This window comes from Salvelinus namaycush, chromosome 13 (genome assembly GCF_016432855.1).
Source record: "Salvelinus namaycush isolate Seneca chromosome 13, SaNama_1.0, whole genome shotgun sequence".
In the NCBI taxonomy this organism is placed as follows: Eukaryota; Metazoa; Chordata; class Actinopteri; order Salmoniformes; family Salmonidae; genus Salvelinus; species Salvelinus namaycush.
The window spans coordinates 41147046-41169481 of NC_052319.1; the positions used below are offsets into that span (position 1 = coordinate 41147046).

The following is a 22436-nucleotide window of genomic DNA, read 5'->3' on the forward strand; positions in this document are numbered from 1 at the left end:
GTGATTATTATTATCTGACTCTGCTGGTCATCTATGAACGTTTGAACATCTTGGCCATGTTCTGTTATAATCTCCACCCGGGACAGCCAGAAGAGGACTGGCCACCCCTCAGAGCCTGGTTCCTCTCTAGGTTTCTTTCTAGGTTCCAAACATTCTAGGGAGTTCTTCCTAGCCACCGTGCTTCTACATCTGCATTGCTTGCTATTTGGGGTTTTCGGCTGGGTTTCTGTATAGCACTTTGTGACATCGGCTGATGTAAAAAGGGCATTATAAATAGATTTGATTGATTGGTACTACCGTGTGGTGTCTGGACTGGTTCTACCGTGTGGTGTCTGGTCTGGTCCTATCTACCGTGTGGTGTCTGGTCTGGTCCTATCTACCGTGTGGTGTCTGGTCTGGTCCTACTGTGTGGTGTCTGGTCTGGTCCTACCTACCGTGTGGTGTCTGGTATGGTCCTATCTACCGTGTGGTGTCTGGTCTGGTCCTACTGTGTGGTGTCTGGACTGGTCCTACCGTGTGGTGTCTGGACTGGTCCTACCGTGTGGTGTCTGGTCTGGTACTATCTACCATGTGGTGTCTGGTTTGGTTCTACCGTGTGGTGTCTGGTCCTATCGTGTAGTGTCTGGTCTGGTCCTATCTACCGTGTAGTGTCTGGACTGGTCCTACCGTGTAGTGTCTGGTCTGGTCCTACCGTGTGGTGTCTGGTCTGGTCCTATCTACCATGTGGTGTCTGGTCATACCGTGTGGTGTCTGGTCTGGTACTATCTACCGTGTGTTTTGTCGTCCTCTGGTGGCTGTTTCTGTAAGAATAAGATGTGTTCTCTGTTGGAGTTTCGATTGAATACTGGAGATAGCTATATACTGGCAAAAACTTAGTCAACAGTATAGCTGTATTTGTTTATAATTCATTGTATCAAAAATAATCTGCCATTCAAACTGAGTGATGTGACTCGAGAACATTTCGAGACTTCTTAGGTCACATGAGTGGAAACAGAAGCTAATGTTAGCCCGCAGACGCACCTATCAGATGTTGTTCGAGGGAGAAGCTGCTAGGCTAGCTAACTGCTATTGAAGACCATCCTAGGGGGACAGCTACAAAAAAAAGCTATAAACTATCACAGTCGTTCAAAACTTGGCAACGGTAAATGAATAACTAAGTCCCATTATCGGTGTCTTATGGCTTAGCTAGCTGGCGTAATCTTTTTCAGCAGGCTTGATAGCTAGTCAATAGGAGAAGAAAATGTGGCATCTACGTTAGGTAGTAACAACGCTAGCTAAATCAGCTAGGTAAGTTAGCTAAATATCGACTGTCATCCAACTTCAGACTGTTGTGCGGGCGTATGTTTGCCCTATTTTTTATAGCTAACTATCCACGCTAAGTTTCAAACATTATTCCGCGGGTAATAGGCATTTGTTCGTATCATATTCTAGATAACTATGCTTGAGCAATGTCACTTGTTAGCTAGCTATGACGTGACAGTTTATGTATCGGTAATGTTTTGTAAAAGGCTGGTTACAGACAGCTGTGCAGTCACTGTACTGTATATATGCTTGCAGGTTCAGTCAACACATTGTTTGCTATTTCGTTCCAGCTGGTTGAATGTTGACCACGGTTAAGATAATGACCGACACGAAACATAGACACATGTGACCAAGCAGTCTATAGCACATGATCCTGGCCAGCTGGAGGCTTCAATAATTAACGGGTAAGTCCCCTTCTCCCTGTTTGAGTGGGGGGTTGATTTGCTGTGAATGCCACTGTAAGATAAAAGTGCTAACATTCAAGTGTTTTTCTTAGGTTTCAGAATATCTACACTGAGTAGTAAAGGTAAGTCTGGCTCCTAAAAATCCTTTTTTAAATTTTTATAGGTAAAACAAAACAGATTTGAAGAACCTGAAAGCTATTGTGCGACAGTTGTTAGTTACACATTACATCCTGTCCCCTAGGTCCTATTTTCCAGAGGAAGAGACCACATTTTGTTAAGAGCCATGGCCACCAAGTCATCCCTGCTAAAAGTCATTCTGCTAGGAGACGGAGGAGTGGGGAAGAGCTCCCTCATGAACCGCTACGTCACCAACAAGTTTGACACGCACCTCTTCCACACCATCGGAGTGGAGTTCCTCAACAAGGACCTGGAGGTGGACGGTCGTCTGGTCACCATGCAGATCTGGGACACGGCGGGACAGGAGCGTTTCCGCAGCCTCAGGACTCCCTTCTACCGCGGGTCTGACTGCTGTCTGCTCACATTCAGCGTGGACGACAACCAGAGCTTCCACAACCTGGCCAACTGGAAGAAGGAGTTCATCTACTATGCCGATGTCAAGGAGCCTGAGAAGTTCCCCTTCGTGGTGCTGGGGAACAAGGTGGATGTGTCAGAACGACAAGTTTCTGCTGAAGATGCCCAACAGTGGTGTCGGGAAAATGGCAATCACCCTTACTATGAAACCAGTGCCAAGGATTCCACCAACGTAATCATAGCCTTTGAGGAGGCAGTGCGGAGAGTGCTGGCCATGGAGGAGAGGGCAGACCACCTCATCCCCACGGACACAGTCAACCTCCACAGAAAGCCCCGCTCCAGCACTTCCTGCTGTTGACAACGTGTAGGGCTTACCCAGTGCTTGACTTGGACTGAAAGAGGTGCCAGTATTCATTTTGGGTGCCGGTACTGTTTACATTTAGGTGCAGGAGCTCCACGATACTTTTGAACTAATATTCTATAAGAGGAACAGGAGCCCAAGCAGTAGAACATTTTGAGGTGCTGGTACTCCATTCTGTTGAGCTCCTGCCCAAGTCAAGCACTGGTTATACAACTTATAAAGAACTGGAGCTAGGAGGACACACAGGCGTATTTATTAACACTCATGCTCTCAAGTACAGTAAGCAAGCACTGGCTAGTGTCCGTGGATGATATTCCAATGGGTTTGTTGGTCTTGGGACTCATTGAATGTAAAGCGGGTACTGAAGAAGAGTATTATTTTTGTCAGATTCCACCAAGAACTGCATTATAATTTAAATCAGTGCAATCTTTGAATGATATATATTGTCTTAAAATATCACATTTATATTACGCCATCAATGTGGTTGCCAGAAATACATTCACAAAGCATCGCTTCCTGTTCATATTACACAGCCAGAAAGAAGTTAATTTCTCTGTAGAAAGGTTTTCTTACACTGTGACTGAAACCAAGGTTGAGATGAGCGGCCTTACCAGTGAAAGTATCATAATTGATTCCATTCAAAACATATTGCGGACCATATGTAAATATAATCCCACCCAAATGTGATACAGTAGAAGCAAGTCACTTTTAATCATCAATTGAGTTTAAATGGGATTAGGTAAAAAAAATAAAAATCCAAACATAATATATTAATATTTATTACAACAAATGTTAATACAAAGCAGAGTAATTTATGCAGTCTTAATTTGAAAAAGTTGAAGCACTAATCTAGCATCACTACTTTATAGTACAGAGAGAGAAATCTAAGCAGAAATGAAGGTTTAGGATTTCTTACTCTATTACTTACTTACTCTTACTTTATCATATAATATTATTGGTGCTGAATTTGCTGGCCTTGCGATATCTGCACAACATACCATAATGAATGACTTATCATTATGCAATGGACACAATGTTCAACACTTGCACAGGACGAGCTGAAATGATAAATATTAAATGAATAAAGAGTTCTTATGCTGCATGACATTCTGCTCTCTACCAATAAGTTAGTACAGAACCTTGTTTTAACCATTACAGAATTACAGTGTTCTGATAAATAGGTTAACTGTAATTAACAGATGGGTGATACATTATGAACTTGGACATGGTGGTGGATATGATAAACCATGTTTAATGTATGTACCTGTCCATTTTTTTCCCTTCTATGGGCGTCTTATCTAACATGTATTTTCTTTACATTTATGGAGATCAATTTCATTTTCTTACCTACTAGTATAGTTTTAATACTAAAATTTGATTTCAACAATCATTGCTTATTGATTTTACAGTATTGTACATCCTCACAAAATAAGAGTGCTGAGAACAGTTTTCTTTGCTCAGCTTTTATATCATTTTGCTACAGCAGTGTTGTCCAGAATGACTGGAATGCAAGTTGAATGAAAAATGCTATTTGAATAAAAACAGTCCATGAATGAATGATCTTCCCTGAAGACGTTTGTTTTTAGTTTCCACTGTTACACAGGGGGGGGGAAACACTTTGTTAAATGTGAAAAAGATATCAGTTAGACTTCCGCAGTAAGTCATTTGGGAAATGTTTTCTGGTGTAGTGATTATTACTGCATATATACAGGATCTATTACACGCAGAATGTGAGTTTTTGTTTGCATCGGCTGGTCTTTGTACATGCTTAATGATAAGTGAAATGTTCTGCCATTAGTTTGTATGGCAAAGGCACACACAGGCACGCTAGTGAATTATTTGGAAAGTGTTTTGATGAGAGAATCTGGTCAGTTAGACATAGAACATTTCACAAACATCAGAAATTAAATATACATGTTTTAAACAAGCTCATACAGACCATGTTACTATTATCAAACTAGACCTCATACAGACCATGTCACTATTATCAAACTAGACCTCATACAGACCATGTCACTATTATCAAACTAGACCTCATACAGACCATGTCACTATTATCAAACTAGACCTCATACAGACCATGTCACTATTATCAAACTAGACCATGTCACTATAATCAAAATAGAAATCAGAGACCATGTCACTATTATCAAACTAGACCTCAGAGACCATGTCACTATTATCAAACTAGACCTCAGAGACCATGTCACTATTATCAAACTAGACCTCATACAGACCATGTCACTATTATCAAACTAGACCTCATACAGACCATGTCACTATTATCAAACTAGACCTCAGAGACCATGTCACTTATCAAACTAGACCTCATAGAGACCATGTCACTTATCAAACTAGACCTCATACAGACCATGTACATATTATCAAACTAGACCTCATACAGACCATGTCACTTATCAAACTAGACCTCATACAGACCATGTCACTATTATCAAACTAGACCTCAGAGACCATGTCACTATTATTAAACTAGACCTCAGAGTCCATGTCACTATTATAAACCTAGACCTCAGAGACCATGTCACTTATCAAACTAGACCTCATAGAGACCATGTCACTATTATCAAACTAGACCTCAGAGACCATGTCACTATTATAAACCTAGACCTCAGAGACCATGTCACTATTATCAAACTAGACCTCAGAGACCATGTCACTATTATTAAACTAGAGACCTCATACAGACCATTTTCAAACTAGGCAACAAAAAGCTGGTGACACTCAAACATGCCATTAATTCATTATAAAACACTGCCCAATGCTATCTTTTATACTGTGGTTGGTAAGAATAAAGAAAGTAAACCATAGTGAACTTATCAAAACACAACCAACAGGTGATCGTAGACCAATGATGTGTATGATAAACACAATGAAGAAAATAAAAAAAGGTGCAGAACTCAGGTTGGTTCATTAGCTCAAGAGGTGCTTCTTTCCAAGGAACTGCACTTTTCTGTCAAATGCCGTCGACCGGATTGGAGCATTGGTTTCATAAAAAGGATTCATTGCAAACTGGAAAAGAGCACAGATTACTGAACAGTGATCAATCATCATAATGTTAATTTAAGTTAGGTGTATATGACCTGCACAGAAAGGGCAACTCACCTTAATGTATAAATCATACACATCATTAAAGAAGTTTTTGATTCCGTCTTCTTGTCGTACATCATGAAGCATGATGAATCTCATATGTGATGGAGATGGTTAAGGGGAAAAAAATGGAGCACAGACACTACCCATATTTCTCTAGGCCCTTTGGCCAAGGAAACAATTACTATTTGTTGAATTGTAGACATAATATTTCAGGAATACATTATTCCCCTTTTTTGTTGCAACGTTTCCAGGGCTATATAGGTCTCAATGGCCTCGTGGTAAGTGTCGTCTCTGAGATTGGAAGGTTGGGTAAGGTTGGATCCCTGGCCGATTCATGCCAAAGACTCTAAAAATGGGACCCGATGCCTCTGCTTGGCACTCAGCATTAAGGTTAGGGGTATGTCCCTGCAATAGACTAGTGTCCTGTCCAGGGGTTGCGCTTGTACATCAAGCTGCCTCGCTACAGAAACAGGAGATATGCTCCTGTTAAATCAATCAAATGTATTTATAAAGCCCTTTTTAAATAAGCAGATGTCACAAAGTGCTTTTACAGAAACCCAGCCTAAAACCCCAAACAGTAAGTAATGCAGATGTAGAAGCATGATGGCTAGAAAAACTCCATAGAAAGGCAGGAACCTAGGAAGAAACCTAGAGGAACCGCTCTGAGGGATGACCAGTCCTCTACTGGCTGTGCCGTGTGGAAATTATAAGAGTACATGGCCATTAAGGCCAGATCGTGTCCTATGGGCCCTTCTGCCTCAGACACTGCTACTTACTTACGTGTAGGTCTTGGGTAGTAGTCAAAAAAGGATATGTCCTGCGGTGACAAAGGCAGAGACAAACCACTCGTTGAACTTGTCCACAGTTTTCAGGTACATGTTGTTAGACAGCCACATGTTTTCATCCACCAGGTCGAGAGCTGCATGTGCAATGAACTGGTTCAGATGCCGGTGGTCATCCTGTTTACATATAGACAGAATGGATAAAACAATGACATATCAAGAGTGCTTATTCCTCTATGAAAAAGGCATAAGAATACACAAAATATTTCTACTTGCTCTCAAACATTACTTCAAATGATCAACACACAGTGACCAAAAGAAAAACTTCTGGATCTGCTTTAAGCTATGTAATTGAGTGAGCATTACAGTAACCTCTTTTTTTGAGTGGATGTAGATAGAGATCTCAATACATAGGTAGTGATGAAGCTAGCTACCAATTTAGACAGTTGTCAGGAGCAGAGACCTATCTAAACTCAGCAAAAAAAGAAACGTCCCTTTTTCAGGACACTGTCTTTCAATGATAATTCGTAAAAATCCAAATTACTTAAAAGATCTTCATTGTAAAGGGTTTAAACACTGTTTCCCATGCTTGTTCAATGAACCATAAACAATTAATGAACATGCACCTGTGGAAAGGTTGTTAAGACACTAACAGCTAACAGTAGGTAATCTGTAGGTAATCTGCTTGAACGTGCTTTAGGCATGCTGCAAGGAGACATAAGGAGACATGAAGACTGCAGATGTGGCCAGGGCAATAAATTGCTATGTCCGTACTGTGAGAAGCCTAAGACAGCACTACAGGGAGACAGGACAGACAGCTGATCATCCTCGCAGTTGCAGACCATGTGTAACAACACCTGCACAGGATCGGTACATCCGAACATCACACCTGCGGGACACGTACAGGATGGCAACAACTGCCCGAGTAACACCAGGAACGCACAATCCCTCCATCAGTGCTCAGACTGTCCGCAATAGGCTGAGAGAGTAAGGACTGAGGGCTTGTAGGCCTGTTGTAAGGCAGGTCCTCACCAGACATCACCGGCAACATCACCTATGGGCACAAACCCACCGTCGCTGGACCAGACAGGACTGGCAAAAAGTGCTCTTCACTGACGAGTCTCGGTTATGTCTCACCAGTGGTGATGGTCGGATTCACGTTTATCGTCGAAGGAATGAGCGTTACACCGAGGCCTGTACTCTGGAGCAGGATCGATTTGGAGGTGGAGGGTCCGTCATGGTCTGGGGCGGTGTGTCACAGCATCATCTGACTGAGCTTGTTGTCATTGCAGGCAATCTCAACGCTGTGCGTTACAGGGAAGACATCCTCCTCCCTCATGTGGTACCTTTCCTGCAGGCTTATCCTGACATGACCCTCCAGCCTAAAAATGCCACCAGCCATACTACTCGTTCTGTGTGTGATTTCCTGCAAGACAGAAATGTCAGTGTTCTGCCATGGCCAGCGAAGAGCCCGGATCTTAATCCCATTGAGCACGTCTGGGACCTGTTGGATCGGAGGGTGAGGGTGCCTTGGTGGAAGAGTGGGGTAACAGTTGACAGTGAGAGGCAGTTGACAGTGAGAAGACGTTTCTTTTTTTGCTGAATTTATATTATGTTGAGAATACCGTAAAGATATATACCTTTGACTCAGCTTTACCAACAGGCAAAAACTCCATTTCAAAGACTGGGTTGTCATGATGACCAACCATGACGTAATAGAATCTGCCAGACATGTTTCTTTCCAGCAATCAACACGGTTCTGTGTGAACATGAATATACATTGGCTATTTCTGTAACTTGTGATGTAAATTGGTTAGCTAGCTAACGTTATATAGCTAACTAAGTTACGTAACTAACGTTAGGTAGCTATGTTGCCAGCACGCTTCCAAATGCATTATTATCATCAAGATAAACATATTGAAGCAAACTGAACATGTCTTAATTTACAGATAGATGTTTAGATCCAAAATGTACCTGTGAAGCAATAGTTTTAATTTGATAAAACAAACGTTTGTTTACCTGCAATAAAAAAAAAAATAACTCTCCTTCTTTCCGGGGAATACCGTCACTTTTTGATGACGACATGAAAAGGTGCAATCGACCACTGAAATACATTTGCAACAAGTGAAACATTTGCAACTAGTTTTTAACTTTGTGTATGTTAGATTATATTTAGTTCATTTATATTTAATAGTATATATTAGTTGATTAATTTATCTGTATTTAGCTCTAATTTCAAAGACAGAATATGAAAGTCATAAATGTGCGACTGGAAATAAACAATAACATTGTAAGTTCGTTAAATTCAAAACTGTTCGCACTTGGAGAGGACTTCTTCTTCCTCTTCTTCTTCTTCTTTTTCTTCGACATAATGGCGTATTGCAAACAAATGTTTAAGATGCATGCTGCCACCTACTGTGCTGGAGTGTTTGGTCAATCACGGTTTACAACATTAGCTCCACAATTCTAAACCCTCCTACCTAACTCAGTACTTCTGAGAAAAAAAAGAGCCCTACACATTTCTAAAATACGCTCCCCATCCCACAAATCCCTTCAGTACAACCCCAATTCCACTTCTCAAAACTTTCACAGATGTAACCATTCTCAGTTTGTCCTCTCCACAACTTGACACAACGTATGGGTCGGCCAAAAAGCAGGAACCCACTCTTTCCAAAAATCTCACTCCTACCGGTCCAAAATCATCTCTGGTAGGACTCTTAGGTCAAACGGTGGAAGACTCTACCACACCTGCCGTGATAGGCAGGCCCACTCTCTTCCCCTGGAGGCTTTATCCCCAGATGAGCTGAGGAAGAGGCTTTACCAAATCTTTAAGAATCGACGAGTGCTTGACACACTTAAAATAACTATTTACATGAGCATTTTGCCTGTTAGATTGCATTAGTTAAAGTTGTACTACCGCCTTGGGTGGAGAAACTGTTCCCAGGCCAGTCCCTATGAAGTCTGACTCTGTCCTGATAACCACCAGTCTGGTGGCAGATCACCTGCAAAACTCTGCATCTGAGTATACCCTGTCTGTGTTCTAACCGGAATGTGTTCTACCCTGTCTGTGTTCTACCCTAAATGTGTTCTGCCCTGTCTGTGTTCTACCCTGTCTGTGTTCTAACCGGAATGTGTTCTACCCTGTCTGTGTTCTACCCTAAATGTGTTCTACCCTGTCTGTGTTCTAACCGGAATGTGTTCTACCCTGTCTGTGTTCTGCCCTGTCTGTGTTCTACCCTGTCTGTGTTCTACCCTGTCTGTGTTCTGCCCTGTCTGTGTTCTACCCTGTCTGTGTTCTACCCTAAATGTGTTCTGCCCTGTCTGTGTTCTACCCTGTCTGTGACCTACCCTAAATGTGTTCTGCCCTGTCTGTGTTCTACTCTGTCTGTGTTCTACCCTAAATGTGTTCTGCCCTGTCTGTGTTCTACCCTGTCTGTGTTCTACCCTAAATGTGTTCTGCCCTGTCTGTGTTCTACCCTGTCTGTGTTCTACCCTAAATGTGTTCTGCCCTGTCTGTGTTCTACTCTGTCTGTGTTCTGCCCTGTCTGTGTTCTGCCCTGTCTGTGTTCTACTCTGTCTGTGTTCTACCATGAATGTGTTCTGCCCTGTCTGTGTTCTAACCTGAATGTGTTCTGCCCTGTCTGTGTTCTAACCAGAACGTGTTCTACCCTGTTTGTGTTCTTCCCTGTCTGTGTTCTACCCTGAATGTGTTCTGCCCTGTCTGTGTTCTACCCTGAATGTGTTCTGCCCTGTCTGTGTTCTACCCTGAATGTGTTCTGCCCTGTCTGTGTTCTACTCTGAATGTGGGAAGAGATCAGGAGCACTATTGCTTTGGAGCAGTAACACAGTTACTCAGATTGAGGAAAAGGATGTGTATATGCGGAGCCGAGCTGTGTTGAAAGAAATAGAAACCGTGCGAAATAGAGAAGCAGAACAGAGGTTAACGATGAAGGCTTTCGGAAAGGAAGAATAAGTCATGTTACCACCCTCATGTTAAGTCATTATCATCCTTAGTCATCCTTTATCAGGGTTGGTTTAGCGGCTTACTCGCAGACTGTGTGTTGACCACAGGACCTGAAAAATACAGGTGAAGTGATATCAAGCTGAAAGAGCGAGCAACTATTATCTAAAAAAAAGTACAGAACAGTCCAATTAGGCTAAATCTGGCATAATAATACCATAGAGGACACTTATGACCAAAAGACGAAGAATGTGTTTCAAGGTATTATGATATTATTATTGGACTGTTCTGTACTTTTTTTTAGATAATAGTTGCTCGCTCTTTCAGTTTGATATCACTTCACTTCCCACTTCCAGCACACAGGAGGCCTCATCGTTTCATTATATCTATTCCGCTCTGCATCCAGAAGGTGGCACTCTTGTGTAGGGCAAAAGTATGAATATTCATATCTTCTTTGTCTTGTTTGTTGTGATGTATTGTGTGCTTTGGATCCAGTTTATCAGCACAATTTCTTCACCTTCTGATTCAATTTATAAAGAGCTATTTTGATTCTGTTGTTGGTTTGGACAAATTGTTGCTGTCTCAGTAATGTATAGGATAAAATAAAGGGATGTTAGTAACTTTGAATGTTAATAAGTTTGACTCTCACCACTTCTATCACCTCTTCAACCCTACAAACACACAGGAGGCTATTTATTTTTAGATTGTAAAGCTGGCGAGTATAGCCAGCGGTCAGTTAGCATTAGTATACCATGTGTGAGGACTGATCACAGAGGCTGTACAACAAGCAGTCCAGATGCATGGCTTCTTGAATAGAGCAGTTTCCTAGTCACATAATCCACAGTCTATATGCCGTACAATATTGTGTCAAACTTTTGTGTTGTGTGGCTCATTTGCATGTTACAGTCTAAGTATAAGACGTTTGATGTAACACTTCAGGAAACCATCATTGGAATGTACCTCATCCTGAGGAGAGAGAGGGTGGAGCAGCAGGCCCAGCTCAGGCTGCTGAAGAAACAGCTGGAGGGGGCTCAGGATGAGACCCAGGGCCTGCCTAAGAGCAGGCGAGGAACGGTGGCTCAGGAGGAGAACCAGGGTCTACGGGCAGGGGAGGAACGGTGGCTCAGGAGGAGAACCAGGGTCTATGGGCAGGGGAGGAATGGTGGCTCAGGAGGAGAACCAGGGTCTACGGGCAGGGGAGAGGAGAACCAGGGTCTACGGGCAGGGGAGGAAGGTTGGCTCAGGAGGAGAACCAGGGTCTACGGGCAGGGGAGGAACGGTGGCTCAGGAGGAGAACCAGGGTCTACGGGCAGGGGAGGAACGGTGGCTCAGGAGCAGAACCAGGGCCTACGGGCAGGCGAGGAATGGTGACTCAGGTGGAGAACCAGGGTCTACGGGCAGGGGAGGAACGGTGGCTCAGGAGCAGAACCAGGGCCTACGGGCAGGGGAGGAATGGTGGCTCAGGAGCAGAACCAGGGCCTACGGGCAGGCGAGGAACGGTGGCCGAAGCCTGGCATGGTCAAGCATTAGCTTCCTCCTGGATGTGTGTGGGAAACCAGTTAAGTCTTTGCTTCCCTTTTTTCTCACATTTTAGCCTCTCTGACCAGTCCTTTTCTCTAACGGGGAAAGTTAGTTTTTTCACTGTCGCTAGTTCAGGGTTTTTCTGCACACAAAAGTCTTGGACGGGCCGCCTAAGTGTTTTTTTTCCCGGGCCAGCTATGTCCAAACAGTATCATTATGTATTATGTAAAATATACAGTATATATGTTCGGGGGATGGAAAAACTTTTCAGTGTATACTTAAATGACTATATAGCCACTGTGAATAATTCATTCTAGTCACTCAACTGGCCTTGGCACTATGGTTGGGTCTTTTTGGACGTGCCCCAGCTGACTGTCAATGCAGGGAATCGTTGCAGTGTTTGTGGCTTTACAGATGGCTCTGGGAAGTGAAAGCAGGGGGATGTTGGGGTGGAGGGGCCAAGGGACTGAGAGGGTGGAGGGAGGAGGCAGAGTGCCAATGCTTCACCCCTCTCTGAGGGACACAATGATCTTCCTGTCAGAGAGGAGGACGGGATATCCTTGAGTCACTTTCTAATTTACTCTCTCTCTCTCTCCCGTCCTTACTAACACTAGACTTCATTAACCACCCACAGAGTTAGGCTAGTACCATGTGCTAGGCTAGTACCATAGGCTAGGCTAGTACCATGTGCTAGGCTAGTACCTAATGCTAAACAACCTCCCAGCACCGGCTCAGTCAAACCAATGTCCTGTAGCTAGTTGAGGAGATTAACTGGATTGTATCACAAACAATGAATCGTTTAACTTCAACTGAAGTTAACATTTTTGGCACAAAACGTCTCCTTAATATTGTTTGAGCATTGTCACAATAGCTTTAACTAAAATACCCAACCTAAATCCAGTATTACGTGTCCCTAGTTGAAAAAGTAAAGATTGGTAACTGGATATGTTGTACAATGAGTGCCGTAATGCTCTAGTATGTAAGCTGTTAGCTTGGATGTTGTGACTCATATCCGATTGTCTCCCTGTAGATCTGTGCAGGCTATCGGCAGAGCAGCTGGCACTGCAGACAGAGCTGAGAAGGCTGGAGAGCGCCAGGATGCTGTCGAAAGAGGAGTCTGACAGACACAGACAGGTGCTGATGGCCCAGCTTCAGAGTTAGGTCAGTGACACTGCTTCTCTGATAATGTGGGAAACAATGTGGAGTGTAGCGAGATGACTTTTCTTTAACACACATCTGCTCTAACGTTTATTTCTTCATGGTTACGGTAAAGCCATAAGGCCCTATATCTGGGTCGCAGTCCATTTGGGAGCCTGTAGGTCATCTCTAGAGACCGCAGGAGCGGTAGAGATACTCGTAATGATCGGCTATGAAAAGCCAACTGACATTTACTCCTGAGGTGCTGCACCCTCAACAACTACTGTGATTATTATTATTTGACCATGCTGGTCATTTATGAACATTTAAACATCTTGGCCATGTTCTGTTATAATCTCCACCCGGCACAGCCAGAAGAGGACTGGCCACCCCTCATAGCCTGGTTCCTCTCTAGGTTTTTTCCTAGGTTTTGGCCTTTCTAGGGAGTTTTTCCTAGCCACCGTGCTTCTACACCTGCATTGCTTGCTGTTTGGGGTTTTAGGCTGGGTTTCTGTACAGCACTTTGAGATATCAGCTGATGTACGAAGGGCTATATAAATACATTTGATTTGATCTTGCACTTGTCTTCTTCTCTGTAACCCCTTGTTGGCCGTGTCCACCTGTTGGAGGTGTGTGTGTGCGTGTGCGTGTGCACGCGCGCGTGTGTGTGTGTGTGTGTGTGTGTGTGTGTGTGTGTGTGTGTGTGTGTGTGTGTGTGTGTGTGTGTGTGTGTGTGTGTGTGTGTGTGTGTGTGTGTGTGTGTGTGTGTGTGTGTGTGTGTGTGTGTGTGTGTGTGTGCAAGTGGCCAACATCTTCTCTAAGTCCTTCTGCTGGTTGACCGTCTTGGTCCTCATCTTCTCTAAGTCCTTCTGGCGGTTGATCGTTTTGGTCCTCATCGTATCTAAGTCCTTCTGGTGGTTGATTGTCTTGGTTCTCATCTTCTCTTCTTTCTATCTTTTCTTTTTCCTTGTTCTTCAACCTCTTGGTTCTGTGTGATGTGGTGTTTTGTGTGATGTGTGATCTGTGTGTGATGTGTGTGATGTGCGTGATCTGTATCTGTGTGTGATGTGATGTGTGTGATGTGTGTGATTGCAGTGCGCAACTCTGGAGAATGATGCACTGTGTAACCCTTCCTTGGTGGTCCTCTCAGTGCTGGAGATCAGCCCTGATAAACTACTGCCTCCTGATATCTATGTGGACAGAGGTGTGCTGAGGGCTAGAAGGTGTGAAGAAAGTGTGATGGCCTCTCGAGGGCGCAGGCCCGACTGGGGGAGCAGCAGCTCTCCAGACTCTGACGCTGAGCTGGTGGACGGGGCCAAGGCCAGAATCAGAGAGCTGGAGAAGGAGGCAGAGACGCTGGAGGAAGCCTAAAGGAACTACCAGCAGAGGGCCGTGCACACCATCGTGTTACACATGCTGCCCCCTCGACCCCTCTCACCACAACGAACACTGGTATCACTCCACCCTCACTTACCTCAGAGGCAACACCCACCAACGCCCTCGCTCGCCTCGAAAACAACATGTAATCCAAAACCCTTGCACCCACTCACTCCAGCATCCACAGACCTCTCTCACCCCAACGACAACCCCCTCCCAAGAGTAGCAGAACCCCCACCTCCCCCAGAACCAGAGCCCCTCCTCCCCCAGAGTAGCAGAACCCCCACCTCTCGCCAGTCCAGAACCAAAACACCCACCTCTCCCCAGAACCAGAAGTCCAGAACCAGAAGCCCCACCTCTCCCCAGAACCAGAAGTCCAGAAATAGAAGCCCCACCTCCCCCAGCCCAGAACCAGAAGCCCCCCCCCCCCCTCCCCCCAGCCCAGAACCAGAAGCCCAGAACCAGAAGCCTCACTCTCTCCCCAGCCCAGAACCAGAAGCCCAGAACCAGAAGCCCCACCTCCCCCAGCCCAGAACCAGAAGCCCAGAACCAGAAGCCCCACCTCTCCCCAGAACCAGAAGCCCCACCTCTCCCTAGCCCAGAAACGGAAGCCCAACCTCCCCTCAGCCCAATATGACCTTTGTTGAAAACCAGCCCCAGCATCAGTACCTTGGTCCAAGGGGCATACTGGACTTCCACACTACTCAGTGAGGCTCTGTTCTTGGGAGACAGAATCCCTCAGGAAGGCAGCTCCTCTCCCCCAGAATCCTGTTGTCCACCCCCCTCTCCCTCTCCAGGAGGCAGCTTTGCACAGATCCTGTGGAAGGTAGGAGTCTCCACTCTGTTTTAATGGGTTGATTCACTTCAAACAGATTTAATGTCCCAAGTGCTTTACTGCCAAGCCTGTAAATGTGTTTCACTGATTACAGTTACATGCACACAATAGTGGGATTATTGTGGATATTCAGATTAATATAATGCTTTGCAAGAAGAACGATTACCTTAATAATCCTGTTTACATGGACACATCTGAAAGCAGGCTACCTGATACCTGATAAATGCAGAAAATCACCAATCAAAATATACATTCTACCAGATGTAATGGGTCCTAGGTGTAGCTGGTGTAGAGAGCCAGGCGCAGGACAGCAGATATGAGTAATCAACGTATTTTTACTCAAAATGTCAAATATACAAAGTAACAAATACACGCACACCATGACAGACCGAAAATACAATAAACAATCACAAACCATGGGGGAACAGAGGGTTAAATAATGAACAAGTTATTGTGGGATTGAAATCAGGTGTGTAAAACAAAGACAAAACAAATGGAACATGAAAAGTGGATCGGCGGTGGCTAGAAAGCCGGTGACGTTGACCACCGAACGCTGCCCGAACAAGGAGAGGGACGGACTTCGGCGGAAGTAGTGACACCACAACGACCATGTAATTTTTGGGAAGTATATTTAATTCTGAGTTAGGACATAGAGTATAAAGTTTGTATGTGAAAACTACTTCAAAGATGCATACATTCAGTTGGTCTGAACTCACTTCACTCAAGCTAAACAGGGAGGCTCACACTACCGGTGCTGGCACATGTGCAGATCAAATACACCGCTGGAACGCCGATTAAGGTGTTTACGTCAGTATTTCATTTCCCATTCATAATGTCTGATTAATTGAGTAAGCACATACCATTCATAATGTCTGATTAATTGAGTCAGCCCATATCATTCATGTCTGATTAATTGAGTCAGCCGCTAACATTCATAATATTTGATTAATTGAGTCAGCCCCTAACATTCATAACGTCTGATTAATTGAGAAAGCACATACCATTCATGTCTGATTAATTGAGTCAGCCCATATACCATTCATGTCTGATTAATTGAGTCAGCCCATATACCATTCATAACGTTTGATTAATTGAGTCAACCCCTAACATTCATAATGTTTGATTAATTGAGTCAACCCCTACCATTCATGTCTGATTAATTGAGTCAACCCCTACCATTCATAATGTCTGATTAATTGAGTCAACCCCTACCATTCATAATGTCTGATTAATTGAGTCAACCCCTACCATTATATAATTAAACAGTAGTTTAAGTCTATGTGTAGTCGTCTTCCTATTTCTCTCTTTGATCGTTTCATGTCTTTAGAAACATCACATGACAGTGACAGTGCTGAATCTGTATCTTCTGTCGTTTGCTGCATTCTCTAGTTAACAGTTGGTACTCCTGTCATCCTCAAGGGCTGAGGAGGTATCGTCTGTGGCGTTTCCTGTGCTGTCTCCTGAGAGGTGTTTCTCCCCACTCGCCCTGACCCGCGGAGAGGTGGCGACCTCACGGGACTTAACTTTCAATTTCTTCCCACCTCGCTGTCCTCAGCTCAGGAGCTCCGCACGAGAAACAAAGCAGGTAGCACCAGGGTTCACCACGGGAACATATTATAACAATATCTTACTGTTTACTTCATGGTTTGTTTACTAAAATGGTTTGTTGAGATCGGTGTGGAAGAACTTGACTGGCCTGCACAGAGCCCTGACCTCATCCCCATCAAACACCTTTGGGATGAATTGGAACGCTGACTGCGAGCCAGGCCTAATCACCCAACATCAGTGCACAACCTCACTAATGCTCGTGGCTGAATGGAAGCAAGTCCCTGCAGCAATGTTCCAACATCTAGTGGAAAGCCTTTCCAGAAGAGTGGAGGCTGTTATAGCAGCAATGTTCCAACATCTAGTGGAAAGCCTTCCCAGAAGAGTGAAGTCTGTTATAGCAGCAATGTTCCAACATCTAGTGGAAAGCCTTACCAGAAGAGTGGAGGCTGTTATAGCAGCAATGTTCCAACATCTAGTGGAAAGCCTTCCCAGGAGAGTGGAGGCTGTTATAGCAGCAATGTTCCAACATCTAGTGGAAAGCCTTCCCAGGAGAGTGGAGGCTGTTATAGCAGCAAAGCGGGGGACCAACTCATATTAGTTTTGATTTTGGAATGAGATGTTCGATGAGAAGTTGTCCACATACCTTTGGCCATGTAGTGTATCTGCTGTGGATGGGAGATGACAGAGATGATCAGAGGTGACACAGCCCTATAAGAGCTCAGTGCTGAATCAGTGCCAACCAACAGAGGGTACAGTACATACAGTATGCCATCTGTCTGCCCACACCAAATGTTCCTCCTAACCCCAATTTTTGCATCTATTCCCATACTAGAATGACTGCTAGACATTTCATCATATTAATTACCTATTTATTTCTTGTTCTTGAAATTTAGTTGCAGCCCTCCCATATGTGCAACATGTGTAGTACATTATTTTGTTGGAATGAAATTGTGATATGCAAAGAAAAGGAAAGTAAAATGTCTATAGTATGTACAAGCTGGAAGTAGAGGCTTAAACGTTGTTGTTCACTAGTTTACTCCAATTAAGGGAGGGGTGGTAGGGTTAGAAAGTAATAAAGAAATATACACTGCTCAAAAAAATAAAGGGAACACTTAAACAACACAATGTAACTCCAAGTCAATCACACTTCTGTGAAATCAAACTGTCCACTTAGGAAGCAACACTGATTGACAATAAATGTCACATGCTGTTGTGCAAATGGAATAGACAAAAGGTGGAAATTATAGGCAATTAGCAAGACACCCCCAAAAAAGGACTGATTCTGCAGGTGGTGACCACAGACAACTTCTCAGTTCCTATGCTTCCTGGCTGATGTTTTGGTCACTTTGAATGCTGGCGGTGCTCTCACTCTAGTGGTAGCATGAGACGGAGTCTACAACCCACACAAGTGGCTCAGGTAGTGCAGTTCATCCAGGATGGCACATCAATGCGAGCTGTGGCAAAAAGGTTTGCTGTGTCTGTCAGCGTAGTGTCCAGAGCATGGAGGCGCTACCAGGAGATAGGCCAGTACATCAGGAGACGTGGAGGAGGCCGTAGGAGGGCAACAACCCAGCCACAGGACCGCTACCTCCGCCTTTGTGCAAGGAGGTGCACTGCCAGAGCCCTGCAAAATGACCTCCAGCAGGCCACAAATGTGCATGTGTCTGCTCAAACGGTCAGAAACAAACTCCATGAGGGTGGTATGAGGGCCCGACGTCCACAGGTGGGCGTTGTGCTTACAGCCCAGCACCGTGCAGGACGTTTGGCATTTGCCAGAGAACACCAAGATTGGCAAATTCGCCACTGGCGCCCTGTGCTCTTCACAGATGAAAGCAGGTTCACACTGAGCACATGAGCACATGTGACAGACGTGACAGAGTCTGGAGACGCTGTGGAGAACGTTCTGCTGCCTGCAACATCCTCCAGCATGACCGGTTTGGCGATGGGTCAGTCATGGTGTGGGGTGGCATTTCTTTGTGGGGCCGCACAGCCCTCCATGTGCTCGCCAGAGGTAGCCTGACTGCCAATAGGTACCGAGATGAGATCCTCAGACCCCTTGTGAGACCATATGCTGACACATGCACATTTGTGGCCTGCTGGAGGTCATTTTGCAGGGCTCTGGCAGTGCACCTCCTTGCACAAAGGCGGAGGTAGCGATCCTGCTGCTGGGTTGTTGCCCTCCTACGGCCTCCTCCACGTCTCCTGATGTACTGGACTGTCTCCTGGTAGCGCCTCCATGCTCTGGACACTACGCTGACAGACACAGCAAACCTTCTTGCCACAGCTCGCATTGATGTGCCATCCTGGATGAGCTGCACTACCTGAGCCACTTGTGTGGGTTGTAGACTCCGTCTCATGCTACCACTAGAGTGAGAGCACCGCCAGCATTCAAAAGTGACCAAAACATCAGCCAGGAAGCATAGGAACTGAGAAGTGGTCTGTGGTCACCACCTGCAGAATCACTCCTTTATTGGGGGTGTCTTGCTAATTGCCTATAATTTCCACCTTTTGTCTATTCCATTTGCACAACAGCATGTGAAATTTATTGTCAATCAGTGTTGCTTCCTAAGTGGACAGTTTGATTTCACAGAAGTGTGATTGACTTGGAGTTACATTGTGTTGTTTAAGTGTTCCCTTTATTTTTTTGAGCAGTGTATATATATATAAAAAACTTTTTTTTAAATGATGTGTTTACATGTGGTGTATTTTGTGTTGTTGTTTGGTTAGTGTGATATGTTGTATGTGTTGTAAAGAAATGATTAATAAAGAAAACAAGACAAAAAACAATGACCGCTAGACATATAGTAATAAATGCTATATAGTAATACATCTAGTAATGAATCTAGTAATAAATACTATATAGTAATACATCTAGTAATGAATCTAGTAATAAATACTATATAGTAATACATCTAGTAATGAATCTAGTAATAAATACTATATAGTAATACATCTAGTAATGAATCTAGTAATAAATACCATATAGTAATACATCTAGTAATGAATCTAGTAATAAATACTATATAGTAATACATCTAGTAATGAATCTAGTAATAAATACTATATAGTAATACATCTAGTAATGGATCTAGTAATAAATACTATATAGTAATAAATATCTGTTTTTAAATATCAAGTGTCCTTTATCAGGAATAAGTCAGATTTTATGCTTTCTATAAATGTACACAGGTTGTCTATAAATCACTGTAACAACAACACATACTACTAAATCACTTCCGGCTGTTTTCAAATGTCTGTGTTTTAATGGCTGTGTGACTGGCCTCCAGAGTGGCCTCCAGAGTGGCAGTCGATGATGTATTCTGTGTTGGCCATCCTGGCTGATGTATATTGTGTTGGTCATCCTGTCTGATGATGTATTCTGTGTTGGTCATCCTGTCTGATGATGTATTCTGTGTTGGTTATCCTGTCTGATGATGTATTCTGTGTTGGTTATCCTGTCTGATGATGTATTCTGTGTTGGTCATCCTGTCTGAGGATGTAGCCTGTGTTGGTCATCCTGTCTGATGATGTATTCTGTGTTGGTTATCCTGTCTGATGATGTATTCTGTGTTGGTCATCCTGTCTGATGATGTATTCTGTGTTGGTCATCCTGTCTGATGATGTATTCTGTGTTGGTTATCCTGTCTGATGATGTATTCTGTGTTGGTTATCCTGTCTGATGATGTATTCTGTGTTGGTTATCCTGTCTGATGATGTATTCTGTGTTGGTCATCCTGTCTGATGATGTATTCTGTGTTGGTCATCCTGTCTGATGATGTATTCTGTGTTGGTTATCCTGTCCGATGCTGTATTCTGTGTTGGTCATCCTGTCTGATGATGTATTCTGTGTTGGTTATCCTGTCTGATGATGTATTCTGTGTTGGTCATCCTGTCTGATGATGTATTCTGTGTTTGTTATCCTGTCTGATGATGTATTCTGTGTTGGTTATCCTGTCTGATGATGTATTCTGTGTTGGCCATCCTGTCTGATGATGTATTCTGTGTTGGTCATCCTGTCTGATGATGTATTCTGTGTTGGTTATCCTGTCTGATGATGTATTCTGTGTTGGCCATCCTGTCTGATGATGTATTCTGTGTTGGTCATCCTGTCTGATGATGTACTCTGTGTTAGTTATCCTGTCTGAGGATGTATTCTGTGTTGGTCATCCTGTCTGATGATGTATACTGTGTTGGTCATCCTGTATGAGGATGTATTCTGTGTTGGTCATCCTGTCTGATGATGTATGCTGTGTCCTCCTACCCTCACGGATTTATGACCAGAGCATAAAGAGCCTCATTTTGTGTCTCTCTAACTCTCCCTCCAGAGCCCAGCACATTCCAGAGCTACTACTCCTGGACACTACAGGCCCTGAGGAGGCCTCACTGCTCCCCCCCAGAACAGGAGGCAGAGGAGCCTGAAGAAGAGAAGGCCCCGTCCTCGACAAAGATCCTCTCCAGAAGAACATGAAGATGGGCATGGAGCAAAGACGGAGTCAGCGTGTACAGGTGTGACACACACACACAAGTTGAAGAACTGCTGGTGTTGTGTGTGTGTGTGTGTGTGTGTGTGTGTGTGTGTGTGTGTGTGTGTGTGTGTGTGTGTGTGTGTGTGTGTGTGTGTGTGTGTGTGTGTGTGTGTGTGTGTGTGTACCATGACATTAGGTTTTATGCCCATTGACATGGAAAATGAATGCAGAATGAATGCAGTACATAATTGACGAGTACATATTTGTATTTTTTATTTTCATAAAAACAATTAGAGAGGGAGAAATGTCAAAGGGGATTCCAGCCAGACAGGACGTTGGATCCTGGTGTTTGATCGGTAGCCATTTTGATTACTATTCTTTTTTGGTACATTATACACAGGAAGCACTGTATGATGGGACGGTATGTCATTCAATTCACATCATAGTCATATTTCTGCAGGCCACTACAAACTTTTTGAATCTGTTGTACAATATTTCAGAGGCCACTTTGTTTACAAAACAATCAAGACATACAGTGGCTTATTAACTTTGGCCGAACCGTATTCCATTCATGGTCAGATTGGCATTTTCAATCGTAGGGTGAGGAGTGATGATCAATATTCAGAATACTGTAACGAGTTAAGTTTCACCTGAAATAAATTCCCAAGGAAGTCCTTGACACTAATAGAAAATACTATACAGGAATTATATACTTCAGGATTAAGAAACACCCTGGACTAAATTGTTCTCTGGAAACCGGCAAACACTGCCTACCATAGTTGTCAGTACAAATGACTACACATCACCTGTATCACTGCAGAAACAGTTTCTCCTTAAGCACTAATGAATAAACATCAAAATTCCTGTAAGTCCTCTAAATAACAGATAAAGATTGCATCAGTAATTATGTCAGTAATTTAACAACTGCACGTTAAAAATAATAATACTGAAATACAATTCAAGAGATTTAGAAACGTTTTTTTCTTCTTTAAGTGGTTATATCTTCAAAAAAAACAAGATTGAAACATCACAAAAAAACTCATGACTTGTAACATCTTTAAATTGTACAGATCAACACCCTAACAGCTGAGTTATCTCAG

General features: G+C 43.6%; 2 protein-coding genes across 5 annotated transcripts; one reads left to right on the forward strand and one right to left on the reverse strand.

Annotated features, from left to right (window-relative positions):
- The first annotated feature begins 821 nt into the window (after positions 1-821).
- Positions 822-4169, forward strand: LOC120058532 (ras-related protein Rab-9A). 3 transcript variants are annotated; one of them, XM_039007257.1, is made up of 4 exons: positions 822-1141; positions 1558-1706; positions 1799-1828; positions 1948-4169. In XM_039007257.1, the coding sequence occupies exon 4, from the start codon at positions 1990-1992 to the stop codon at positions 2593-2595; it is 606 nt and encodes a 201-aa protein (XP_038863185.1). In that variant the 5' UTR covers positions 822-1141; positions 1558-1706; positions 1799-1828; positions 1948-1989; the 3' UTR covers positions 2596-4169. The 3 variants fall into 3 exon arrangements, with proteins under 3 accessions (XP_038863185.1, XP_038863184.1, XP_038863186.1); XM_039007256.1 differs by having other exon boundaries at positions 1593-1706; XM_039007258.1 differs by lacking the exon at positions 822-1141 and adding an exon at positions 1149-1287 and having other exon boundaries at positions 1593-1706.
- Positions 3286-8836, reverse strand: LOC120058533 (trafficking protein particle complex subunit 2-like). 2 transcript variants are annotated; one of them, XM_039007259.1, is made up of 6 exons: positions 8813-8836; positions 8511-8595; positions 8132-8250; positions 6524-6668; positions 5722-5807; positions 3286-5628 (listed from the first exon to the last, which is right to left on the reverse strand). In XM_039007259.1, the coding sequence occupies exons 3-6, from the start codon at positions 8222-8224 to the stop codon at positions 5530-5532; spliced, it is 423 nt and encodes a 140-aa protein (XP_038863187.1). In that variant the 5' UTR covers positions 8225-8250; positions 8511-8595; positions 8813-8836; the 3' UTR covers positions 3286-5529. The 2 variants fall into 2 exon arrangements, with proteins under 2 accessions (XP_038863187.1, XP_038863188.1); XM_039007260.1 differs by lacking the exon at positions 8813-8836 and having other exon boundaries at positions 8511-8767.
- Between the last annotated feature and the right edge of the window lie 13600 nt (positions 8837-22436).

Excerpts from the sequence above, each read along its gene's own strand:
- LOC120058532 (XM_039007257.1), top strand. The coding sequence starts at position 1,990 with ATGGCCACCAAGTCATCCCTGCTAAAAGTCATTCTGCTAGGAGACGGA.
- LOC120058533 (XM_039007259.1), bottom strand. The coding sequence starts at position 8,224 with ATGTCTGGCAGATTCTATTACGTCATGGTTGGTCATCATGACAACCCA. Across the intron at positions 6,669-8,131 it reads TTGGTAAAGCTGAGTCAAAG|GATGACCACCGGCATCTGAA; the intron begins GTATATATCTTT and ends ATATGTAAACAG. Across the intron at positions 5,629-5,721 it reads TGTATGATTTATACATTAAG|TTTGCAATGAATCCTTTTTA; the intron begins GTGAGTTGCCCT and ends GCTCTTTTCCAG.